This window comes from Astyanax mexicanus, chromosome 20 (genome assembly GCF_023375975.1).
Source record: "Astyanax mexicanus isolate ESR-SI-001 chromosome 20, AstMex3_surface, whole genome shotgun sequence".
Classification (NCBI taxonomy): domain Eukaryota; kingdom Metazoa; phylum Chordata; class Actinopteri; order Characiformes; family Acestrorhamphidae; genus Astyanax; species Astyanax mexicanus.
The window spans coordinates 3,496,924-3,520,063 of record NC_064427.1 but is presented as its reverse complement, the minus strand read 5'-3'; the positions used below and the strand labels follow the sequence as shown (position 1 = coordinate 3,520,063).

Here is a 23,140-nt window from a genome sequence, read left to right as displayed (position 1 = left end):
TGTTTTTTTCCTCCTCTCTTTGCTTTTTTTTTTTTTTTTTTCTCTCGTGTCGTTTCAATTTCTCTCTTAGTAAATTATATTCTCTGAAAAATTGGTAAGAGCTAACCAATATGTGTAGAGTGATTTGTATTGTGTATTTTACATGAAGGATAACAAAACTGGGGAACTTTTATATTTATAAAGGCATATATTAACATTTTAGTGTGTCGTTACGAGGAAAATAGAGGAACTATCCAAGACACATGTAGTTTGTTTTTTCTGAATATTTCAGACTTGAGCTCAGGCTAGCTTATTAGTGTTGTTTACTTACTTGTGGCTGTCTTTCAATTAATAAACTCTTTTCTTGTTGAAAAAAAAAACAACAAAAAAGCTATTATAAATTGTCGTCAAATTATGACCACATTAAATACACGTTCAACATACATACATAAAACCATACATACAACTCAAATATTAAATATTCTCTTTATACATTTTAGAGTAGCTCGGGCTAAACAAGAGTACTGTACACACTACAGCAGATAAGAGTTAAAAAAAATAGTCTCATTTAGGGGTGGAAGTGAGTTCAAATGAATTTAATAGATATTTAATTCAACATGATTTTCGGGCCAATTATAGGTACAGTAGAGGCAGGCTATCATCACCCATTAAACCAGGGGTTCTTTACCTTTTTATATATTTTTTAAAGGATAACATTTCATTAAAATTGTATAAAACGTAACTTTTTATATGATTATAAAACGCTCCCCTATCTTAGGTGATATGCAGCACTTTAGGGGCCATTGGAAAAATACCAGACAAAAAATGAATAATGAGTATCTTCCTAAAAATGTAAACTTGTGCTTTTAAAGCAATGACCATTGGTTTAAAAGCTCAAGGTCACATTTTGAGAAAGTTAAACAGATTTAGTCATTACTCATTTTGTCCACAATGTTTTCATTTAATTATTTTTTTTGCGCTCCAAGTTGTGTTTATTAAAATAATACCAACCATCAGTAAATATTATCAAATCTAAAGAACAAGTTAAGCATACAAATGTTAAATACAAATGCTTAACCCAGTAATGCAGCTTGCTATCAGCTGCTGGAGCCCTGAGAGAGCACAATTGACCTTGTTCTCTCTAAGTGGGCAGATGGCGCTTTTTTCCCCTCATCACTCCTAGGGTGATGTACGTAGATCAGCACGAGGCTGCATCTGTGAGCTGATGTATCAGAACCGAGTCGCTGCGCTTTCCTCCGAGCGTTAGCGCTGTGATGCTACTCGACAATGCTGCTGTAAAATAATTTGGACTAACGAGTAATCACAGTCAAAAAATGTAAGTCTTGTGTAAAGTGTGTTGATTTGAAACCCCACATGATAAAACATTACGACTGTTGTGAATCGTTATGTTTTACCCCTGTTCTACTAACGTGTAAAAAAAATTACTCAGACAGCAGAACTGATTCAACATTCTACTTTCAAATATATTTCAATAATTTGATGAAACTGATCATCTACCTGAAAGAGCAAAACTGCAGCTGCAGACATCTCCATGTTTTCCTATTTAAAGTGAGTTTTTAAATTGCTAAACCGTTTCATACAAACCAACACGACGTTATCAACCAGGCTGCTCAAAGTTAAAGTAGCAAAAGGACACAGTTTCTCTAAATAAGCCCAGTCTAAAACAGGCCGAGCTCACAGGATTGTCTAAACTCTCACAAGCTGATACTTCAGTCAGTCAAAAATACACAAACAAGCTGCGAGTAATACTGACATCATCATCATCATCATCTATAGTATAATTTCATATGGCTTTTAGTGTTCTCTCTCACTCACACACACATACCTGGCTTCCAGTTCATTTTCAATCAAAATATTATTAAAATTTATTACGATTCACTGCTGAACCTGGATATCCTGTTATAGCATGGGATTAAAAAAACAAAACCGATGTTATGAAATGTTATGATTTTTTTTTCTTTTTTAGGAGTCCGCACAGTGAAGTCTCTCGATTCTTACTTTTAAAGAAAGTGAGCAAGAGTCGAGTTTGGGAAAAACCTCACATTACAAGCCCTTTAAACGTGCATTCAGATGTACGAACAATGACAATACATAAAAAATTTAATTAAAAAAAGAAAAGAAAAAAAGAATGCTGTCAAAGGCTGATTTACATGTCCTGATGATGCCGCTTTAATTAAAGGGGAACTCTGACAGGTTTTCAGAATTCACATAAAATTCACGTAAAATTGAACAAGGTTGTTCAGATTAGTTTGATGTGAAAAAATTAAAGAAACTAAAAAGCTAAATTCGTCAAATCTACTATCTACTAATGTAAATGACACAAGAGCCTGTTTACACTGGTTGCCCTATGCATATCGTCTTGAGCATCAGGATTAAATCTGGATAAAGCCAAACCGCATCACAATGCAAGTGTGAACGCACCCAATACACGTTTAAACCAGATACAAATCTGTAAATCCCTCAAACCCCTTAAGAAGGTGACGCAAGATGCATTTATAGCAGTGTAAACACATCTCTCTCTCTCGATGCATTTAGCTACCAAATCCCACCCAGGACAACCGAAACACCAGTAATAATTAATGTGCAAATGAGCTAATTTGCATATTAAATCCCACATTAGATTTTAGTCTATTCACATGATGTAACCAGGTGTAATTGGAATTTTACATTGCCGTTTGTATAGAATTTATGTTATAGATTTTCATGAATTTTTAAACACGACAAATTTAAGAACCTGCAAAAAAGGTTTTTTTTTTGCCTGACAGTGACCATAAATATTGTGACAAAAACATAAAAAAATGCTTTCCAATAAAGCCAATACCTTCATTTACCTTCATTTATCAGATTGGCTTTTTTAGTTAACTGTTGTAAAACAACGAGTCATTCTTTATGAAACATTTGTAGCCAAATTTTATACTAATATGCTTTATAAATGTGTTTTTTGTGGCATTAAATTTCACAATAATATAATTAGTGACTTGTATAGCTTAACAGCTAAATTACACAGATTTTCTTTTAATTTTAATAGAATCTTAAATTTGTATAATATCAGTTATGTTATAGATCTTCATGAATTTTAAACCAATGACAAATTTAAGAACCTGCAAGTTTTTTTTTTTTACCTCACAGCAACCAGAAATATTGTGACAAAAACATAAAAAGATGCTTTCCAATAAAGCTATTACCTTCAATTACACCCAAAATTTGATTGGCTTTTTTAGTCAATCATTGTAAAGCAAGGAGTCACTCTTTATGAAACATAAGTAGCACATTTTTATACTAATATGTTATAAAATTTGTTTTTTGTGGCATTAAATTTTACGATAATATGGTTAGCGACTTGAAATTTACAGTAAAGGTAAGAATTCCATCATTTTAATGTAGTCTTTTCATGTAGTCATCTAGCTTTGTTCATCTTATCAATGTCTGATCAACAGACTGAACTGATCTGAAATAATCTAGATTACAATCTAGACATGTCACACAAATTTGTATACAAATTATCTGTTATGGTGCTCTCACTTTGTGTTCAACATGCTTTAATTTCTCTTTTAGTAAAACTCTTGGTGACTCATGAAAACAGAATTCCCCTTTAATATTTGGGCGGTACAGCACAGTTCTGCTGATGGATGAGGGAGTGATTCTGTCGTGAAAAAAGGAGGGGCGGGGACACATCAATAAAGTGCTATATTCAGCAATCATGCCATCATTTAGCTAAAAAAAAAAAAAAAGGAGGGAAAAAAAATGATGAATTTGACCTGAAACGGACTCGCACAGCTTACCTTACCTGCAGCATATTTTACAGACCAAGAGGAGCTTGAATAGACTTTCTTCCTATAAAACTGACCTAATACAGAGTTTACAGACACTGCACACACTGTGGAGCGAATACTGGGATTAAAAAACGTATAGAATAACCGTTCTGTTCTGTTCTGTTCTACCATCACAGGAAAGAAGGAGAAACTCTTGAGAAAAACATTGTGTGAAGACCTTTGAAATGCTGGAGCTAAGGTTCTCTTTCACACAGAGTAAGATTTGTAATGATCACAGCTCTTTCTATGTGTCTATCATCACGAAAACTCCTATTGTGATGATAAAAATAATGCATTAAATCAGCCCTAGCGTGTCCACTTTTCTCTTTTGTTCTCTTTTTTCGCTTTTATCTTTTGTATAAATCCTCAAAACAGCCCAATTCCAGCTCAAATTACTACATTATTAATACACAGGTCAGTAACTATGACGGATCAATAAGCCAATGACGTATTTCATCAGATTTTACCCTGTAAAGCAGTGATAATCTCAACTCCTCTGGTACTCAAACTTACACGGTGTCCCTGAACGTCTTTGTTCAAAGGCACGGTGTTCAGCCAACTGAAAAAGAAAAAATAAAACAATACGAAAAAAAAGTTTATATGCAGAAAATCACATCTTTTCCATTGTTTCTTTAACCAGAATCGGTGCACCATTTCAGAATCCTATTTTCCTAGATCACTTTAGGTCCATCCAGCAGTGCATATGGTACTTGCCACCATTGCTCTCTGTGTATTTTTGTTTTACTATTATTTGTGAGATGCAAAAAGTGACAAGTTATAGTTGCATCAAATGGTACCAACGTTCCATCCTTGTTCCAATAATAAAAAGCCCACTTTAAAAAGTCCACTTAAAGAAAGGCAAGGCAACAGATCTTCATCTTTCACTCTGCCTTTTCTCTGGGTTTTTAACACAAGGATGAAGGCTGGCGTTGGACGGGCTCATCAGCACTGGCTCACACAGTTCAGCGGCTTGAAGTTGTCTGGTTGCACTTCCAAAAGGAAAAACGAGGAAAAAAAGAAAAACGAGAAATTGATATAGGAGAGGATTAAAAAAAAGTCCACTCAGTTCAGATCCTCAGGGTTCTAACAGTAGGAGGTGCAACAAGGGAAGATGAGCTTTTAGTCCAGGGGCTGAGGATCGGCGATGGGCATGGTGTGCAGCACCTCGTCCAGCAGCTGCAGGGCCCGGTGGAGGTGAATCTCGATCCAACACGGCGTCTCCTTAATGCTCTGCCTGGGGTAGTCCGGCCCCCAGCCCTTCACAAAGCTCATCCGCAGGATACACAGCCGGCGCAGGTCGTCCACACCAATCCCTGCAGCTGCAGACAAACCTGGAAACAGAGTTTAATATAGAGGTTATTGGGGCACATGGGTACCTAATAGGGCTGGACGATATGGCCTTAAAATAATATCACAATATTTCATGGTATTCTTGCAATAACCTTGCAAGCACAGTGAGACATAAAAAAAAACAATTATTTGTTATTTGTAACAGAAGTTAATGATCCAGAATGCCATAATACTAATAATATACTCCAAATATCTCCATATATCCAGGATTACAGTAAAATAAATGATACTGGACAGATATAATCTCTAGTCTCTAGTAGGTATATAATAGGAAATGAGAACAGTGTGAATTTTTCTTTTGCTAAAAACACCAAAAAAGAAGTACCCTTAAGTGATAATTAGGGGTGGGTGATATGGTAACATATTTCAGGGTACAATATCGTTCATAATATCCAAAATTGTTGGTGATATTGTTGTATATGATACAATATAGCACACATCTAGCTGGGAGTTTAATCAAATTAATTTGATTAAAGGAATTAAAGGAATGTTTTAATGTGATTTTCAATCTGCCACAGTGAATACTAAACTATGGGACACATTATGACAGACACAATGCTTTTTCTGATCGACTTGTATTTCTGAGGATTTTCTATCTACTGCAGAAAATGGAGGTTGAAGAAGAGTTTGATGTGCAGCATCAAATACTCAAACTCAGACAAACCGTCTGTATTTCACAAAGAACAAGAAAAAGTGGATTTTAGTTGAAGGACACCTTTAATCCTGTGTAAACAAGAATGCTGTGTGGAAAAGATGTGTTTTACTAGTTTCTTAAGTATTTAAACACTAGAGCAGTCCTTCAATTGAGCCGTTTATGTTTGGCAAAACAAAAGCGAGTGAAATTTGCTAAATCTGGCACAAATAAAGCCAGTTCTACAAGTCTGTGGCCAATGTGGAAAACCTCCAATGTTCAACAACACTTTAATCCAGAAAATGTTCCAAAGGATTTCTGAGAGGAGCTGCTTCTGGCAACTTTCTCCTGCACTCAGTAAACAGGGTACAAAACGGTCAAATGAACTGTTTAACTGAAATTCTACCACCACATATCCTATAAACTTTACAAAGAAAATTCTGTTGAGTAGATAATTTGTCTACCTGCATTATAAAATATAAAATAAAAAAAGTTAATACAAACATATTTTAAAATAATGTGTTTTAAACTACATCTTAAGTTCTGAATATTAGTTTAGCTGTCACTAATTTCAGTGCCAGATTTTAACTAATTATTCAATGTTATTTCAACTTCATTTCAAGCACTACTGAGCATACAAATCTATCTGTATTGAGCACACTGTAGTCATTCTTTTGCTTCAGTTTATCTCCATAAGGCGCAACGTTTCCTGCCAAGGGGTTCTGCACAGAAACTGTTTTCACTCTTTGAAACAAGTGACAATCTGGGCTCCTTCTGCTGTGATTTGTTTGCTGTAGGGGAGGCGTGCGATTAACAAAAACTGCCACAGTAAAACAGGGATGCTGAATCAAGTACTAACAGCAAATTGATAAAAATAAAATAAAATAAATAAAAACAAAAATTAACAGCAGTATTTTTTTGCATTTCTTTGCAGACAGTTGAACAGTTCTCCACCAGTCTTACACACTGCTTTTGGATAACTTTATGCCTGCACTCCTGGTGCAAAAATTCAAGCAGTTCAGCATCGACTACAATGACATTTTATTCATGACTGGTATGTTTAATTACTTCAATCAAAACACATTTCAGCTATTAATGGAAAACAAATATGGTTTAGGGTTAAGTGGCTCTTTAAAGTCATTTTAAGATCAGTTAAAGTCACCATATGCATAAAGATCAATTAACTTGTAAAACATTTCAGACAAACGAATTAGAATATAAAGTAATTCAAATTAATCTAAACAATATTAAAACAAATAAAATTTTCTAAAAAAAAAAAAAATAAAAAAAAAAATCATCACTCTGACTCTGATTCACATTAATGAGCTCTTCTCATCAAGTAACACAATAGGTGGTATTAAGGTCAGCAAAATTATGAGGTTTTATCCATATATTACATAATAAGTTTATTATTGTAATTTGTGTGATGGGTGTTTTTTTTTTTTTTTAATCATCATAAGATGAGATCAGCTGAGATCTGTAGATTATAAAGGTCAGTGTAAGGTGAGCTGTACTGTACTCACTGATTGCAGGTGCGATTCCTCCCACAGATCCAGGTCCAGGGATATTACCAGCCACTGCTGCTGCCTGTGCTGCAGCCGCTGCCTGAGCTGTGGCCGCCTGCTGCTGCATCTGCCGGTGGCACTGCCGCAGGTCAAACACCTGCAGTGGAGCATTGAGAACCATAACCATGTGATAAGCAGTAAAAAATAAAAAATGAAAAAATGCATGTGCATAATCAAATGGACAAAACTCAGCCTCACCTTGATGTACGCACTCGGGTAGATCTTGTGCACGGCGTCTCCAGGAGCACGGCCGGCCTCTCGGTCCAGGTAGTAGCTCTGAACGAAGACAGCGTGATCGCTCAGGCACCGCACCCACACGTCACCCTCACCTTTACACTCCAGCTGGACGCCCTTACCGATGTGCAATCTGTAAACCAACAGAGAAGATTACATAAGGTTTAATGTGGATTAGGGGTGAGCACTATGGCCCTAATATAATATAAACGATATTTCATGGTATTTTCGCGATAACGATACTCTTAGCTTTATGACGAAGCATAGAATTTAAAACATTATTTTAAGAATACACTACTGCAACAAAATTAAAATTTTATTTTATTATTGCATATATATGATATGATATTGTACACCCCCTAAAAAAAATACAAGAATTTTATCAGATTTGTAACAGAAGTCAATAATGGTCCAGAATGTCATAATACTAATAATAATGCACTACAAATATCTCCATATATCCAGGATTAAAGTAAAATAAATGATACTGGACAGATATAATCTGTCTCAAGTAGATATATAATAGGAAATGAGAACAGTATGAATTTTTCTTTTGCTAAAAACAGCAAAAAAAATTTAATAAATAAATAAAAAATAGTACCCTGATGTGATAATTAAGGATGGGTGATATGGCACATAATTTGACAGCATAATATCATTCACTATATTTTGAATACATGTTGGTGATATTATTGTGTACGATACGATATGGCAAACCACTAATGTGGATGAAAGCATATCAACAGATGTTTAAAAATATTTTAAAGTGAGAGCAGAATAAATAAATATAATATAATATAATAATAATACCTTGCTCTCTCAATGGCTTCAGTTCTGTGCACGTTACTCAGCTGGCCCAGACAGAAGCGGTCTCCACCTGAAGGGTCCACATACCCATCCACAGTGACGATGGGGCAATTCGAAGGAACCTTAAAGGTCTCCCCCACCTGTACATCCATCTCAAAATAGGCGATGGAGCACCAGTACTCCGGAGCTGAGAAAAGGAAAGGGATTTAAAAAGAGTTATTTTAGTATTTTAGGAAAAATATTAAATTCATGTTGATAAAGAATAACAATAACAGTAATATCTGAAGGTTGTTCATCATTCGGCAGATTAAAAACAGAGCCAGTCTGTCAAAATGATGGACAAAGAGGAAATCTGGTGCAAATTATGGAGTTTTTGTGTGTGTTTGTGAGAATACCTTGTAAACAAAATGAATAAAGAAATAACAGGCTTAAGTTTATTATATCAAATAAGCTTTAAACGTTATTTAATTGTACTTATTAAACTTATTGCAAATTTGGGTACTGTCGCACTATGAAATAATTAAATCTGTCAACATGAATTCTCAAAGTCAGAGGGCAGCATACATTTAAGGATCTACAAGAGATTTTTCAGAAGTTTGTAAGAAATAAAATAAATATTTTTAATTAAACAAATCATCCAATATAAAAAGCACAATACAAGCTTCTTTTTTCATTAGACAATTTGATTAAATATTTATTTTCATTTTCATTATTTATTTACCCCTTCAGGTTGTTATTTCTTTATTTAATATTTTATGTAACTGTCACACAAAAAAAAAACATTACATACAAATGTGAATGCAGAAGTTAAATGTTGAATGTCAATAAAGGAGTATGAATGAATAATGTGTTAATATGATGCCAATACTCACCAGGGTGGTTGGAAATAGGAGGTTGAAATGCTATTTCATTGTGAACTGGCCCTGAAGATGAAAGCAAAAAAATCACAATGTTCTTTTTATTTATTTTCTGTCTTTGAATCTGAAATGTATTTTAATGCATGGTGAAAATCACAGTGTAGTATATTTGCTGTATGAAAGCACTAAACTCACAGTAGTGTCCAGGGTGGTGCATAGGTGGGTGGTGCTGTATGTGTCCATTCTGTGGGTGAGGCACAGTGGGTGTAAAATTGTTGTTTCTTGTCCAGGTGGAGGTGGTATCTAACACAGACACAAATAAAGAAGACATGTCTTTAACACAAAAAAGCTACACACACTCCAGCATCTTACACACTGTTTTAACCAAATGTAGTCTTAAGACCTTTAGACCTTTTTCACATTTCCGTGTCCGTTAATGCAGAAGCATTTATAGTAGTGTTAAACGATTTACAGGCTAATCAATGGAGTTATAAATCAATGGCTGAGGCTGCTGCCCATTCCTAAATACACAAATAATTTTGTTAAACACACTCAGAGTTTATACTCTAACAGGATTAAAACTGTATTTCCAACTAAAAAGCTCTGCTTATTACTATGCTATTTTTTAACCAGCAATATGTGAGTGACACACAGTTCAGCCCAGAGTTCACTCTGGTTCAGTTTAAAATTTAATTAAAATGAAACGATGATAAGAAATGCTAAACTCTACATCAACATTAACTTAAGCATTTCTTTAGATTATTATCAGTGAGGACTCTCAGCAGCTCGTGTTGGTGAGCAGTTTAATGTATGAACAGAATGAAGCTCAATAAGCGTTATTGTTTTATTGTGTAGTTCAGAGATGTGCTGATCATAAAGAAACGCTCTGCTGTGTATAAACTGATCCTGTCTGAATGCAGCTGCTGTAGCTGAGCTCCAGTAATCAGCACAGGGGAAGGATCACACACGGAGCTCTGCGCAGCAGTGAACATGGCTCTAAAGTGTTAGACTTTAGCGTGACTCCATATGACCAATACACACTATTATGTCTTTAATCCATGTATTTATTGAATTTTAGAAAAGGACCAAATGGTGCAGGCCACACTACTACAGTTGCCAAACACTGGCAGGGATACTTTGAAATCCATTGATTTAAGCTAATTTGTATGTATTTTTATTAGTTTGTTTAGATTCTGTTATTTTACCTGTTTAATTTTTTTCTTATAGAGTGCTTAAAGCTTCTACCATTCTATGTAGAAACTATTTAGCTAAATGAATGTGATTGGCTCAGAATTCCCACATCAGTTCTTCCCTAATTCGCGGTCGGGGCAATGACACAGCGACTGTGAAAAATGTCTATTAAAATTAGTGTATGAGGAAAGTGACGCATTTGTAAATGTAAAACAAACTAAACACAAGGAAACAAAAAAACTAAAAATAAGGAAAGATGATCTAGGAAATGCTGAAAAGCTTTCAGGCCCTGACAGCAGGCCCACTCGATGCAGTAACACCGGGTCCGACGGCAGCTTACTGTGGTGGTACGTGGAGGTCTGTCCTGGAGGAAAGCCATTCTGCTGCGTTCCCTGCCCTGTCCCTGAAGCAATCTGTAGCAGACTCTCGCTGCTATGGCTCCCTGAGAGAAGACTATTGGAATGAGCTGAGGAGAGAGCAAGGATAGGGTGGGTGTGGGAATGCAGGCAAACACACACACACACACACACACACATCTACACACACATACACTTACGCACACATGAACCATTAGCACATTAACACCTCACCTAATGAGAAAGCTTTTCAGCATGGCCTAAACATTTGTGGCACGATGAAAAGTAGGATATTAAAATGGAGCAAACTGACAGACTGTGTGAGAAACGCGTGAAAAAGTGAGGTAATAGGCTCTCACTTGTGGGTCCCACCGCAATGCTGGAGAAGGCGGAGGAGGAGGCCGAGCTGCTGCCGTCTGCTGCAGGAAGCAGAGCAGGGGTGCTGAAGGCCTCTGGAGCCACAGGTCTAGAAGGAGGGTGCTGAATGGTCTGGATGTGTCCCTCAGAACTGGGTAAAGATGATGGACAATCGTAGTCATACTCGTCTTTGACCAGCGAACCTGGAGCAGGGAGATTAGAGATGGGCAGTGAGACAATCATCTATGCGTAACATTATGTTTAAATTATAATTATTAATCTTTAATAAACGCGTATATAAAAAAAAAAGCCAATGTAAAAACAGTTTGTGCATGAAGCCAGTGAAGTAGTATCCTGTCCCATGCAATACAATGATTTTTGCTATACCTGCTTGTCTATTTTAATGCTAAATTAAACTAAGTGTACTCTAGATAGTAGTTTAGTTAATTGTTCTTTAATCTGGCTTTACTCTGTTCTGTCTTCATTGAGGAGAAAGTGGCTCTATAATCACCAGTTCTTCTTTTATATGCACACACATAGAACTCCCTGGATCATATTGTAAAGAAATCCACAGAGGACACCCAAACAAGTAAAAAAATCAAAACAACAAATCCAACTCACCAGAACCAGACAGTGTCAGTCCAGAAAGGTCTGCAAAAGGGAGAAAATACTTTAATAACACAAACAACAATGGGATGTTACATACTTAAAACTTGGGAACTCTCAGACTGACCTATCCCTGCTGAGACCACCCGCTCATAGTGGTAAGGGTTCACACAGACGCTGTCACACTTCAGGTCGAATGCAAACTGGCAGTATTTAACGTGCTTCAGTTCGTTCTTGTGGAGGTCTGGCCATCGCCACAGTCTGGCATAAATCACATGAGGGAAACCTTTGCGCCCAGCCACCTGAAAAAACAGGGTCGTCAAAATCAGAAACAGAAAAACTAAACATTCTGACAGTAGTTACGGACAAAATGAGAAAATGAGAAACAGGGATAATGAACATTAGCTTGGATATTTTTCATTAAAGGAGTAAAAAATCTTGATATATATATATAAGTATCGCAATATTATGAGAAATGTTTACAGTATTGAAATACCACAACATATTAAAGCATAATCCCTGTATTGTGGTATGTAATGATTGGCAAAAAGCTGGCAATACAACGACCCCACAATTTATTAAAAAAAATAAGAAACAAATTGTATTTTTTTTTTTGTTAAACCACCTAGAAAATAATGAATTACAAATTGTAAAGTAAACATTTTATAGGCTGTGAAAAAACTGATGCAGAGGATTCTGCCCTTGAGCAGGTGATGTACAGTGGCATATATAATTTATAGCCAATCATGCCACTATCCTGCTATTTTAAAATATGTGTCAAAATATGAAAATGCTTGAAAGCTGAATAGATCATATACACTTGATATATACACAATATATACACAATGATACAATACAGATGGTCAGGGGTTGATAAGGATCCCAAAAACACTGATTGGTCCATCTCTTTACATGTATCTGTAACTGGACAGTGGCTGTCTCACCTGAAGCCGTCCATCCAGAGTGCGCTGGATGGTTACACACTTGCTGGGATGAGCTCCATTGGTGGTGATGGCAGTGATGAGAGAGTCGAGCTCATCCTTCTTCTCCTTCAGCTTCTTCACCAGGCTCTCGATGGCCCGCTTTGCAAACGTCTCGCTCTCCCCACCCTGCCTGTGACACATCAAACTGTGCACAATGCTCAGGCAAGCATCGTTACTGGTGGGCGTGTTTGTGATCGACATCTTGACCAGTCTCCAACTGCGTGACTCCTCACAACTGTTTCACCGGGTGTTCAGCGAGGCGAAAGCACCAGCACAGACTGCAGCAGTGTGTCCATTCAAGTCTCAGCCTGGGGAAAAAAAACATTGCAGAATTAAAATGACCAGCTTTTAGATTTGGCACATAGTTATCAGGATCTACTTTAGTGTAGTTGGGAACAACACCTTCCACACAACAGACTCACTCAACAGGGTTCAATTCTAATAATAATTATAATCTAAAATAGGGGTGGGCAATATTATATCGTATACAAAATGTCTATCATGATATTAAAAATCCATATTGTGATAATAGGGCTGTTCTGTCTTAAACTTAGTCTATTATTTACTGTGAAGCTTTAGGTGTATTTATTGTATAATTGCTTTAGTTTGCAGTTTATATGCATGCACTAAATATTCTGCAATATTTTTGCTGCATTATATTTGATATTTTATGCTATATTTTTTATTTTGCCACGTTAAGATTATACTGTTATACTATTATACTATATTCCTGAAATGAATTAACTATTTTTCTGTTTTCCTATATCGCTAAGTATATCGTTATCGCAAAAATACCCTGAAATATCGTGATATTATTTTAGAGCCATATCGCCCACCCCTATTTAATAGAAAAGTGACAACTGGATTTTTGATAACTAAGCTAAGCTAACCCTAGCTATCTTTGCAAGCTAATGTCATTAGCTAGCTAGCTAGCTTGTTTCTTGCAGTGGAATAGGAGCACTGTGGCTAATATAGCTAGCTAACTACCGTTAGTTAGCTAAAACTAAAGTACACAAGCTGGTTTTATTGTAATATTACGCTTAATTAACCCGGTTTTAGTCTAACGTTTTAAACGTCAGCCCAAAATCAGAAGCAGCTCATTTGGGTTAGTTAGCCATTAGCTACCGTCCAAGCTAGGTTAGCTAGTTAGCTTTAGCTTAGCGGAGGATAAGCTGAAGAAACTCCCTGTAAACAGCACACAACACACTGCTCAGCATTCCCGCTTTTTCTAAAGCATTTATCTCAGTAAAATGACTTGAAATTCGCGTATTCGTGGTGTAAAAAGTGAACAAAAGTCACCTCACCGATGCGAATCGAATCACTCCGGATTTAAATCCACTTTCTTCAGCCGTTAATTAAATCCGATCTCCTGAGTTCGGAGCGGAGCGGCAGCGCGCCGCTCAAACTTCAGCCCACGGAGCTGTTTACCGACTAAAACCGCAGCTTTCAGAGCCCGGCAAACTTCCACAGACCCCCGCAAGCGCAGAATAAGTGTCCGCGACTCGCACAATATCGTGTTTTTAACGAAAAAGCGAGAACACGCGCAGCTTCACACTAAAATAAACAGCGGAGCCTCGGTCCACAGGCACCATCTTAACGCCCCAGCAGCTGCCCTGATTTCGATATGGAGAACTGCGCATGCGCACACAGGAAAGAAGGCACGGGCTGCAATCTAATCTGCGCACTTGAACTAGAACTTCTAGATGAAGGACACCTGAACACCACGCCGTCGACTATTGGGACACGACCAGAGATGAAACAGGTTAAAGGGCTGCATTCAAAACCACACTGCTTTTTTTTTACATTAAACTAATGGTGTCAATCGATTAAAAATGCAATCGGATCAATCACAACAATATTCTCTGATTAATTGTGATTAATCGAACTTGTTCTTCTTAAGACACAAGTTTTTATAGTGGATATTTAAAGGTAAATTAAAAAAGAATGTGTTATTTTGCATTCTTGCTACAAAATATATATTAATAAATTGAAAAAAAAAATCTGAGAAATATACCTTAAATAGATATCTTGCTGAGGTAGCATACTTCTTATAGGAATATTAATATATATATCAATGAGAAATGGTAAATGTTATTGTAAAAGTTATTGTTCATTAGTTAGCAGTGTCCAAACTTGTAATTTAGATATTTATTTACTTATTTTACTGTGAATAAACAAATTTCAAATTACTATTCAGATGCAAGGCTCCAAAAATAACCCCCTTAAAGTAGTAAAACAATAATTTAGCACTAGAGGGCGGCAGTGTGGTGTTGGATGAGAGGCAGCAGGCTGTGTCTCATCCTTCTTATCTTCCCTACACACTTCCTCATAAACAGCTCTGGAAAAGAAGTAAGAGAGCACTTAAAAATGAAGAGTTTCTTTGATTTTACCCAATTGAATACCTCTGGAATATAATCAAGAGGAAGATTGATGATCACAAGCCATCAAACCAAACTGAACTGCTTGAATGTTTGCACCAGGAGTGACAAAGTTATCCAAAAGTAATGTGTAAGACTGGTGGAGAAGAATATGCCAAGGATTATTCTACCAAAAATAGATTTTTGAACTCTTAAAACTTTATGAATATGAACTTGTTTTTTTGCTTTATTATTTGAGGTCTGAAAGCTCTGCATCTTTTTTGTTATTTCAGCCATTTCTTGTTTTCTGCCAATAAATGCTCTAATGACAATATTTTTATTTGGAATTTGGGAGAAATGTCATTTATAGTTTATAGAATAAAACAACAACGTTCATTTTACTTGCAAAATCAGAGAAACTGATTCAGAAACTGAAGTGGTCTCTTAATTGTTTCTTATTACTTATAATGTCACAATATTTCTCTTATTGTTCCCATAGTTAGCTAAAGAGGTATTTTTATAAAATCTAAATGTATTTCTGACACAGAACAAGAACATGGTCAACATAAACAATTCAACATGCCTGTAACTGTAGTTCAACAAGGTTTTCATCAAATGCAAATTTTCACCAGAATTGTCCACCCTGTGATGCATCTTACTGTAACAGGGTGGACAAAGAATGCATAACATAAAATGAAAATGAGAAAAATATATATTCAAGTTGGGAAATATGATTTCTGTGTAGTCTGAAATCTAAAAATGGCAATAATATTGATTAAAATAGCAATATTGATAATGACCCACACGCCTAAGGTTATATCGTCTAATGCCATGTGAGGACTGATGGTGCTCCATCTAATACTTGATCAGCACTTGACCTCACTGATGCTCCCGATTCCATCATCTAATGAAAAGCCTAAAAAACCAAAAGAGTGGAGGAGGCTGCTGATGCAAATAGGGGACATCCTCCCTATTAATACCATGATTTCAAAAATAAAACTCTAGAGGATCTGCAAACATTTGGACATGCAGTACTTTGGCTACTTGGCTGTAAACCATCACCCAAAAATAGAGGTTTTGTGCTGATTCCTGCCGTCTTTAGTTTCGCAATGATGTCTGGATCCAGCAGAGCTTCAGTTTCTTCATAAACAGGAAATGAAGAAGTTACTGAGAGCAGGAAGAAACACATCATGGACTTGTTTTTGTTTGTTAAGAGCCAATTCTGAACTTTTAACTAGTGCTGTCATTGTTAAACTTCTTTTTTTAGCACAAATAGACAATTTTATTAGATTTGTCCACAGTTTCATCCCCTAATATTTTTGAAAAGTAAGATATGTTCTTAGGCACAATGAGCAACAGAGTACATAAAAGCTTTCTGCTGGTTGTAAAATCACTGTAACACACAACCGCATGTCACTTATTGCTGTAAAATGCAAGAAATATGGTAAACTACACATTTTTAGTTCAGCAATTTAAGGAAAAATAATTCTGTCATGTTTTTTTTTTTTTTGCAGTCGTTAATTAATCATTAACTGGCTCTGCACTGCAAAAAAACATTCTTTTTCTCTTTTCTCTTTCTTTGATAAGATTGTTGTCTTTCCAGGCACAGTACACTGCAAAAAAATCCATTGGCAAAAACAAAAAAGAGACGTATGTGCTTATAATAAGCTGCCAATGGGGTAAGCAAATTTTCCTTAGTAACATTTCTTAAAATAAGCAAAATCTCAAACAGACATAAATCAAGCTTAACTTTGAACACAAGAATTAGAATAACGTGACCTAAACTTAACTTTTAGTTCACATTACTTAAATTAAGGTGAAATTCTGAGTGAGACTGATTAAAAACATTATTCCTAAAATTAGCAATAAGATAAGATAAGATATAATACATAGGATATAAAATCAGGGATTTTACTTGATTCAATTCTTCAAGGATTTAGAGATTTGATTGAGACCAATCAAAACTATGCTATGCTAACATGTAAGCTGCAAGAGCACTTATTGTGATTGGCTGTACATTTTTTTAAAGAGATTTTATTTTTAAAGACAATATTTTCTGGCCCACCTATTGTTCATTAATGTACCTTTATTGTAAAATTTTACAGTGGAACCACTTTAAATCGGTCGTTTGATTGGTTTACTTCAAATTTTCTAAATTGTGCTTATAAACCAGATTTTGTTTTAGGAACTCAGTAGTTTTTAGTTGAACTGTTTTATTCAACTATCTAGCAGAATTGTAAGCTTTCTGGCTGCATACTGTGTTTCCCAACTAATGGCTTGTACTGTTCCCTCTCACTTTTACTAAACAGTAAACTGGAAACCTCTCTCGGGAGACTACCGCCATACCTGTAGGAGGCAGGTAGTCATTCGTGTCACAAATGTAGCAATTCCTATGTTTAAAATTTTGCACAAAGTGCCACTAAATATGGCATCCTGTAATCCTGCAGTAGAAGTCTGGCTCGGCACGGCTCATAAAACCCACGATAGCTGGCTATTAGATGAAGGATGAAAGGTCTTTATTTGTCATTTGAACAAAGCCTTAATAGGCAGGCCTTTATTTTGCATAAGTCAACCATCAACTGGCATCCACGGCGAGAGAAAGGAAGGGTCAGAACGGCGGGTCAGCCATGCGCTGGCACCTTATTAAATACCTCACTCAAGAGCAGGAGTCGTGGTACGTGAAGCGGGTGGAGGATGTGGTGTGAGTGTGGACGGGGGTGTGGACGTACGTCGGTAGGGCATTTAGAGGAGGAAGGGACCGGAGGTGTGAGCATCGGCGAAAACCAACTGCTGGAGCTCTGGAATCTGACAGCTCTCGTTCCCAGCTGAACCCCACTTGGCGTGCGGTCTCATCCTGAGTGATGGCTCGTAAGCTTCCCAGCTCTGACACCTCCTTATCACGACTGAGTGGAAGAGAGTGTGGCAGTGGCTCGCATGGCATGCGGTGCTTAGTGACCAGATTGTGCCCAATCAGAGGAACCGATGAGGGAGCAGAACTTGTGGAAGCAGGAGTTTCAGCTTTATTTCTCACTTAACAAACACACACTTATCTCAGCTTATCATTCAATCAAACATCAAAACATCAAAGTTTGATTAAGCTCCAAAAGCGAGGAAGCCATGATAACTTTGAACTTTGAAAACCAATGAACAATTAATTTAGGCTGACATATTGACTCTTTGAGCTCTTCAGGTTGTCCTCAGTCATTGCTCAGAATTGTTATATATATAATATTTATTAATGTAGAGCTTGAGCAATGAATTCAATGGTTCTGATTGAATGATCCCATCTAACTGATTCTGATGTCTTGTATTCACAATTGGTATTGACTGCTGCAAGGTTGGTCAGCCTAGAGAATTTAGGTTTGAGTTTAGACTTGTAGTTTGTAGTTAATCACCATGTAATAGATGTTTGTACTACATGTTTTTATTCATAATTTATCCTTTAACATACTTTTTAAAATTAATTTGTTAATGAAGAATACAGCTAAAGCCAATGGATGTTGAAATCAAGGTGTAAACACCTCCAGCACATCCAGTAATACAACGTACACTATTGTTGCTCCACAAACAGTATATACACAATTATGAACGATTGTTACACTTACATCAAATGTTTCCATATAACTCCCTCTACTCCCCTATATTCCCTCTAATACCACTTACTTCCCTGTACTTCCCCATTCTACTATATCTAAACTATATCTGTTTATACTACTCTATAATGCACTATACTCTTTTCACTCCCTTATTCTCCCTCTACTACCACATACTTCCCTATACTACTCTATACTACCCAATAGTATTCTATTCTACTCTCTTCTATTCTATACTACCCTTTATTACCCTATACTACCCTACACTACCCTACACTACTCTACACTACCCTATACTACACTATACTTCCATATACTTATCTATACTACCCTATACTACTCTATACTAACCTATACTACTATATACTATCATATACTCTATAATATCACACTATAATGTATTTGCTTCCTTATACAATCCTATACGCCCCTTTACTACGCTATATTACTTATAGTACCCTCTACTGTCTTATAATCCCTACACTGTTCTTTTCTACTTTCTTTTTTTTGACAAATGGCTCGGATCTGCTTCACCAGAACTGTCTGGTGTGTTTGTGTTCTCAGGTGTGTCCTCTTTGTCCTGTCTGGCAACCGCAATAAAAAAAATTGTAAATGGCTGTAAAGATGATTCTGCTAAATCTCTTTATTCCAACCCTAAAAAAAAACACATCATCTAAAGTTTCTTTATAACTGCAGTGAATGGACATTTTTGCAACAGTAGCTACGACTCTGGATGTGAAACGTTCAACCTCACCCACGCTGAATGGACTAATTTGTGGTTTCAAAATGTGGTCATGCTGGCAACCTTCCACAATTGTTAATAATAATTGAACTACTAGTATATTGTATGTGTACAGTATTTGAACTTAAATTAATAATATATACCATATTTATAGCATACATGTGGCAAGACACTGTGCACAGCTGGTAAAACAAACAGGCATGCTTCTAGCTTGCTTATTATACAATTGTTAAAGATTTACTCTGAGAGAAATCTAAGTAAATTTCCTTTCACCGCTCCTTTTAGCTTAGCTTAGCAGTCTTTCCATGAGGGGATGCATTGTTTGGATACTTCGCTTAGCAACATGCTCCTGTGCTACTGACAACGTCGTCTCTTTATACTGTACTTTTACATAGACTTGCTAGCTAACGCGTTAGCCGTCACGCAAAGCCGTCACATCAATGTTTATTGCCGTGCAGTGATCTGTTCACATCTGATCCTTTGATAACAATCTCTTTTGTTACATTTCATGTGTCTTCGCTTGTGTCTTCAATACTATCTGCAACCGCACTCCGCCACGACCATGCCCTCGTACTTGTGCTGGAAAATAACGTTACCGTTTTCATTCTCGTACAGAAGGGAGATGGGGTCCAGTTTGGTGGGCACGCAGCAAGCTTGTGAGGCTTTCTGAGGGCTTTTCAGATTGAAGAGCGTTTGGATTATGGCGTGTTTGGTGGGCGTTAGTTGTGAGGATATGGGGTAAGAGCACGCCCCGTGGCAGGTGTATGCCTCGAAGCCAGGTGGGGCCAGAATCCACGAGTCCCAGCCGATGTCCTTAAATTCCACATAAAGCGAAGTCCTCTTGCAGTGGTTGCCCTTGGCGTTGCGGCGGGTTCTGGGGGCACTGTCATAGATTACGTTGGAATGCATTTGCATATAAAGGGCTTCATTCTGTTGTTTCTCCTCACTGTCTTTGTCATTGGCCCACAATTCACTAGGATTTGGCAGGTCATTCTCCTCGATCTTCTTCTTCTTCTTCTGTTCCTCTTTGTTTTTATGCAGATTCTCATCTTCTTTATCTGAGAAGACTATGAGCACTGGTTCATGCTTTCCTTCTGGGCTGGTATCAATGTCCAGACCAATCAAACCAACTCCATCTCCATCATCTTTATCCCATAAATGGCCTTCATTGGCGTCATTGTTCAGGCTTTCAACATGGAGCTCCAGCCAGTGGCTTGTGCCTTCAGATTTCCTCCAGCGCTGGGCAGCGTCTGTCAGAACGAACACCTCCCAGCCGCTGTGTTTGCGATGGCCGTTCCTCACCGCCAGCTCCTGCATTCCAATCAGTCCGTTCTCACTTTTCCCACCTTCCCCACCAACGCCCCCAAGTGGAGAGGCACCTTCACCCTGCATCTCAAAAACGGTGACCTTCCAGTCGACACCTTCGTAGCGCCCTGGATCTCGATTGACCAGCATGTAGAGGCGGAGCTCAGCTGCGATGATGCGTTCCTGATGTGGGACGGAGACGTTGAACATAAGTGGGTATGTCCTCACACCTCTGCTCGTCACTCCATGGGGGGAGGAGTCTGGAAATCAAATATCAACAGTATTTTTATACAATGATAAAGAACGAGATGTTAAATAAGCATACATGGTTTATTGTCCCAAATTGTTTTGTTGTTGCAATTATACAGTAGTGAAACATCATAATAAGTATGTAAATAAGATTTTAATACTCTTATGCACTGTAATTATCCCATGCAATAGAGTGTGAAGCGTAAAATGCTGAAAATGGCCTTTTAAAACTATAATTAACCATTAATCTTGGTTTTAAAAAAGTCTCAAAACAAACATATTACGTGTTTATGTTTAAAAGAAAGTGCATCAGAATTTCCAATGACATTAATCAAAGAAAGTGCAAAAACAACTTAATGTTATATTAAAAACATATAGTTGTTGTTATTATTATTATTATTATTATTACTATTATTATTACTACTACGGTATAATACATATGTTTTGTATTATATATTGCTTCCCAGAGAAAAACATTTATCTCTTAAATAAAAATTTTAATTTTTAAAGTTTTTTACTGGCCCAGTTTTTATGAAAGCTACAATGGTGGTAAAACTAAAAATCAAACAAAAATGGAGATTGAAAATTTGTGTTTTTTTAGACAGCAATGAACAATAAACTATACTCTTTTTTGTTTAATTATGACTTGTTTAGACGTTCAACTTTAGTTTTAACAATTTTAAAAAACCTTTATAGGTCTAATTCAAGATGTGTGGCAACTTTCTAAAAAAAAAAAAATCTTTAAAAAGTATTTCCTCAAAAGTTCTTTAGTAAAGGCAGTTGTAGATCTAGAATTTAGATCTATGAACCATAGATCTAAATTGGTTGTTTGCCTGGTTAATTGTTCTTAAACCCTGTGGAAAACCTAAAAAAACCTAAAAATGCTTCTGTGAATCACCAACAAGAGTTACGATTTATTTATTTTAGGTCACAATACAGTGTAGAATCCATTTGGCAAGTTCAGATTGTTAATAAAACCAGTTTGAAAAAGGGTAGAGTGTACCTTCGTTCTTGAAACTGCGTGCAATATTGGCCTCAGGCATGGTGCTGCGGTCTTTGGCGTACTGGTTGTACAGTTCCAGCATGTACTCTGGCGGCTCGACCCGAGCAGCCCGGGGCCTCGGCGCTGCCCCTTGCTCTGTCAGATTTAACATGTAGAGGAACTGGCCCAGCAACACCTGAGCATCCACGTTATCATCCTGACCCAGCAGAGATAGATCCACCTGCCTGGACGCTCCTGAAACCGATCTGGGCTCTTCAAGCGATGGAATCGGGCTGGTCTGACCCCAACGAAGCAGCAGCGAGATACAGAGGATTATGGTCCCAGCGTAAGAGTAGGGTCCGAGTTTGGCCACCTCCATGAGGAACGATGGAACAAGTAGTAGGTCTGATGGAGCAATAAAGAGGCAGTGGGCTCCAGGCACCTGTGACGGTCTTGTGAACAGGTTTCAGGATTTTCTGGCCCTATGGGGCAGGCGGATCGATGTGATTGGGGTGAGGGAAGTAGGGGGGTGGATGCGGTGGGTGGTGTTGGGTGAGGAGCAAACAGCCTTGTCCTTGTTGATCTTGTGATCCAGCACAGAGGGCAGGACTATATGCTGTCAACCCCGTTGTGCTGACATGTTTGGAGATGTTGCCACTCGGGTTGGTCCGGGGCCCTCTTATAGTGTGGCTGGTGACAGCCATAGAGTTATCCACTCATCCTGTATCTTCTTTCCATGCATGCCTCGCGCTGTGACTTGCTCAGTGCAGTTCAGAGCCGAGGGCCCACCAGAAAGGGACCAACTAACACATCACTTTGTTCGTAACTAGAGGCGTAACTTGGATCTTAAGGGCCTCACTGTGAGATAATCGGCCCCAACTGCTTAAAAAATAACTTTTTGACTTGCTTGTTGTCTCATCTGGGACTTGTTTCATTGACACTTAGAGATAAACAAGTGACAAACTAAATTTTATGGCAAGATGATTAAGATTACAGTTTAAATTTGTGACATTGACCAAATACACGAACACTCTTAGTTTTTAGGACTCCCCCTATCACTAGTGATGCCCCAAAACACCAGGAGTGTGAAGACTAACACATGGTTCCTCCGATACAAGTGAAGTCAGACTCCGCCTCTTTTCGAACTACTGCTGATGCAGCAT

General features: G+C 37.3%; 2 protein-coding genes across 3 annotated transcripts; both read right to left on the bottom strand.

Moving 5' to 3' along the window:
• Positions 1-560: 560 nt before the first annotated feature.
• smad4a (SMAD family member 4a) lies at positions 561-14,386 on the bottom strand. Of its 2 annotated transcripts, XM_022680893.2 has the most exons (12): positions 14,054-14,386; positions 12,711-13,057; positions 11,894-12,068; positions 11,782-11,811; positions 11,163-11,363; positions 10,788-10,913; positions 9,452-9,559; positions 9,272-9,322; positions 8,403-8,586; positions 7,557-7,725; positions 7,317-7,455; positions 561-5,143 (listed from the first exon to the last, which is right to left on the bottom strand). In XM_022680893.2, exons 2-12 carry the CDS (start codon positions 12,948-12,950, stop codon positions 4,932-4,934), a joined length of 1,635 nt encoding a protein of 544 aa, XP_022536614.1. In that variant the 5' UTR covers positions 12,951-13,057; positions 14,054-14,386; the 3' UTR covers positions 561-4,931. The 2 variants fall into 2 exon arrangements, with proteins under 2 accessions (XP_022536614.1, XP_022536615.1); XM_022680894.2 differs by lacking the exon at positions 10,788-10,913.
• A 3,717-nt stretch (positions 14,387-18,103) lies between these two features.
• On the bottom strand, positions 18,104-22,561 carry LOC103031084 (bone morphogenetic protein 10). Its single transcript, XM_007250237.4, has 2 exons — positions 21,999-22,561; positions 18,104-21,006 (listed from the first exon to the last, which is right to left on the bottom strand). The coding sequence occupies exons 1-2, from the start codon at positions 22,354-22,356 to the stop codon at positions 19,976-19,978; spliced, it is 1,389 nt and encodes a 462-aa protein (XP_007250299.3). The 5' UTR covers positions 22,357-22,561; the 3' UTR covers positions 18,104-19,975.
• Positions 22,562-23,140: the final 579 nt, after the last annotated feature.

What these genes read in the sequence shown, in the direction of transcription:
- smad4a (XM_022680893.2), bottom strand. Translation starts at nt 12,950, where the DNA reads ATGTCGATCACAAACACGCCCACCAGTAACGATGCTTGCCTGAGCATT. An exon ending in GGTGGTCTCAGCAGGGATAG is followed by an intron (nt 11,812 to 11,893) that starts GTCAGTCTGAGA and finishes TCCCTTTTGCAG; the next exon opens with ACCTTTCTGGACTGACACTG. An exon ending in GACCTCCACGTACCACCACA is followed by an intron (nt 9,560 to 10,787) that starts GTAAGCTGCCGT and finishes TGTCTGTGTTAG; the next exon opens with ATACCACCTCCACCTGGACA.
- LOC103031084 (XM_007250237.4), bottom strand. Translation starts at nt 22,356, where the DNA reads ATGGAGGTGGCCAAACTCGGACCCTACTCTTACGCTGGGACCATAATC. An exon ending in ACGCAGTTTCAAGAACGAAG is followed by an intron (nt 21,007 to 21,998) that starts GTACACTCTACC and finishes TTTGATTTCCAG; the next exon opens with ACTCCTCCCCCCATGGAGTG.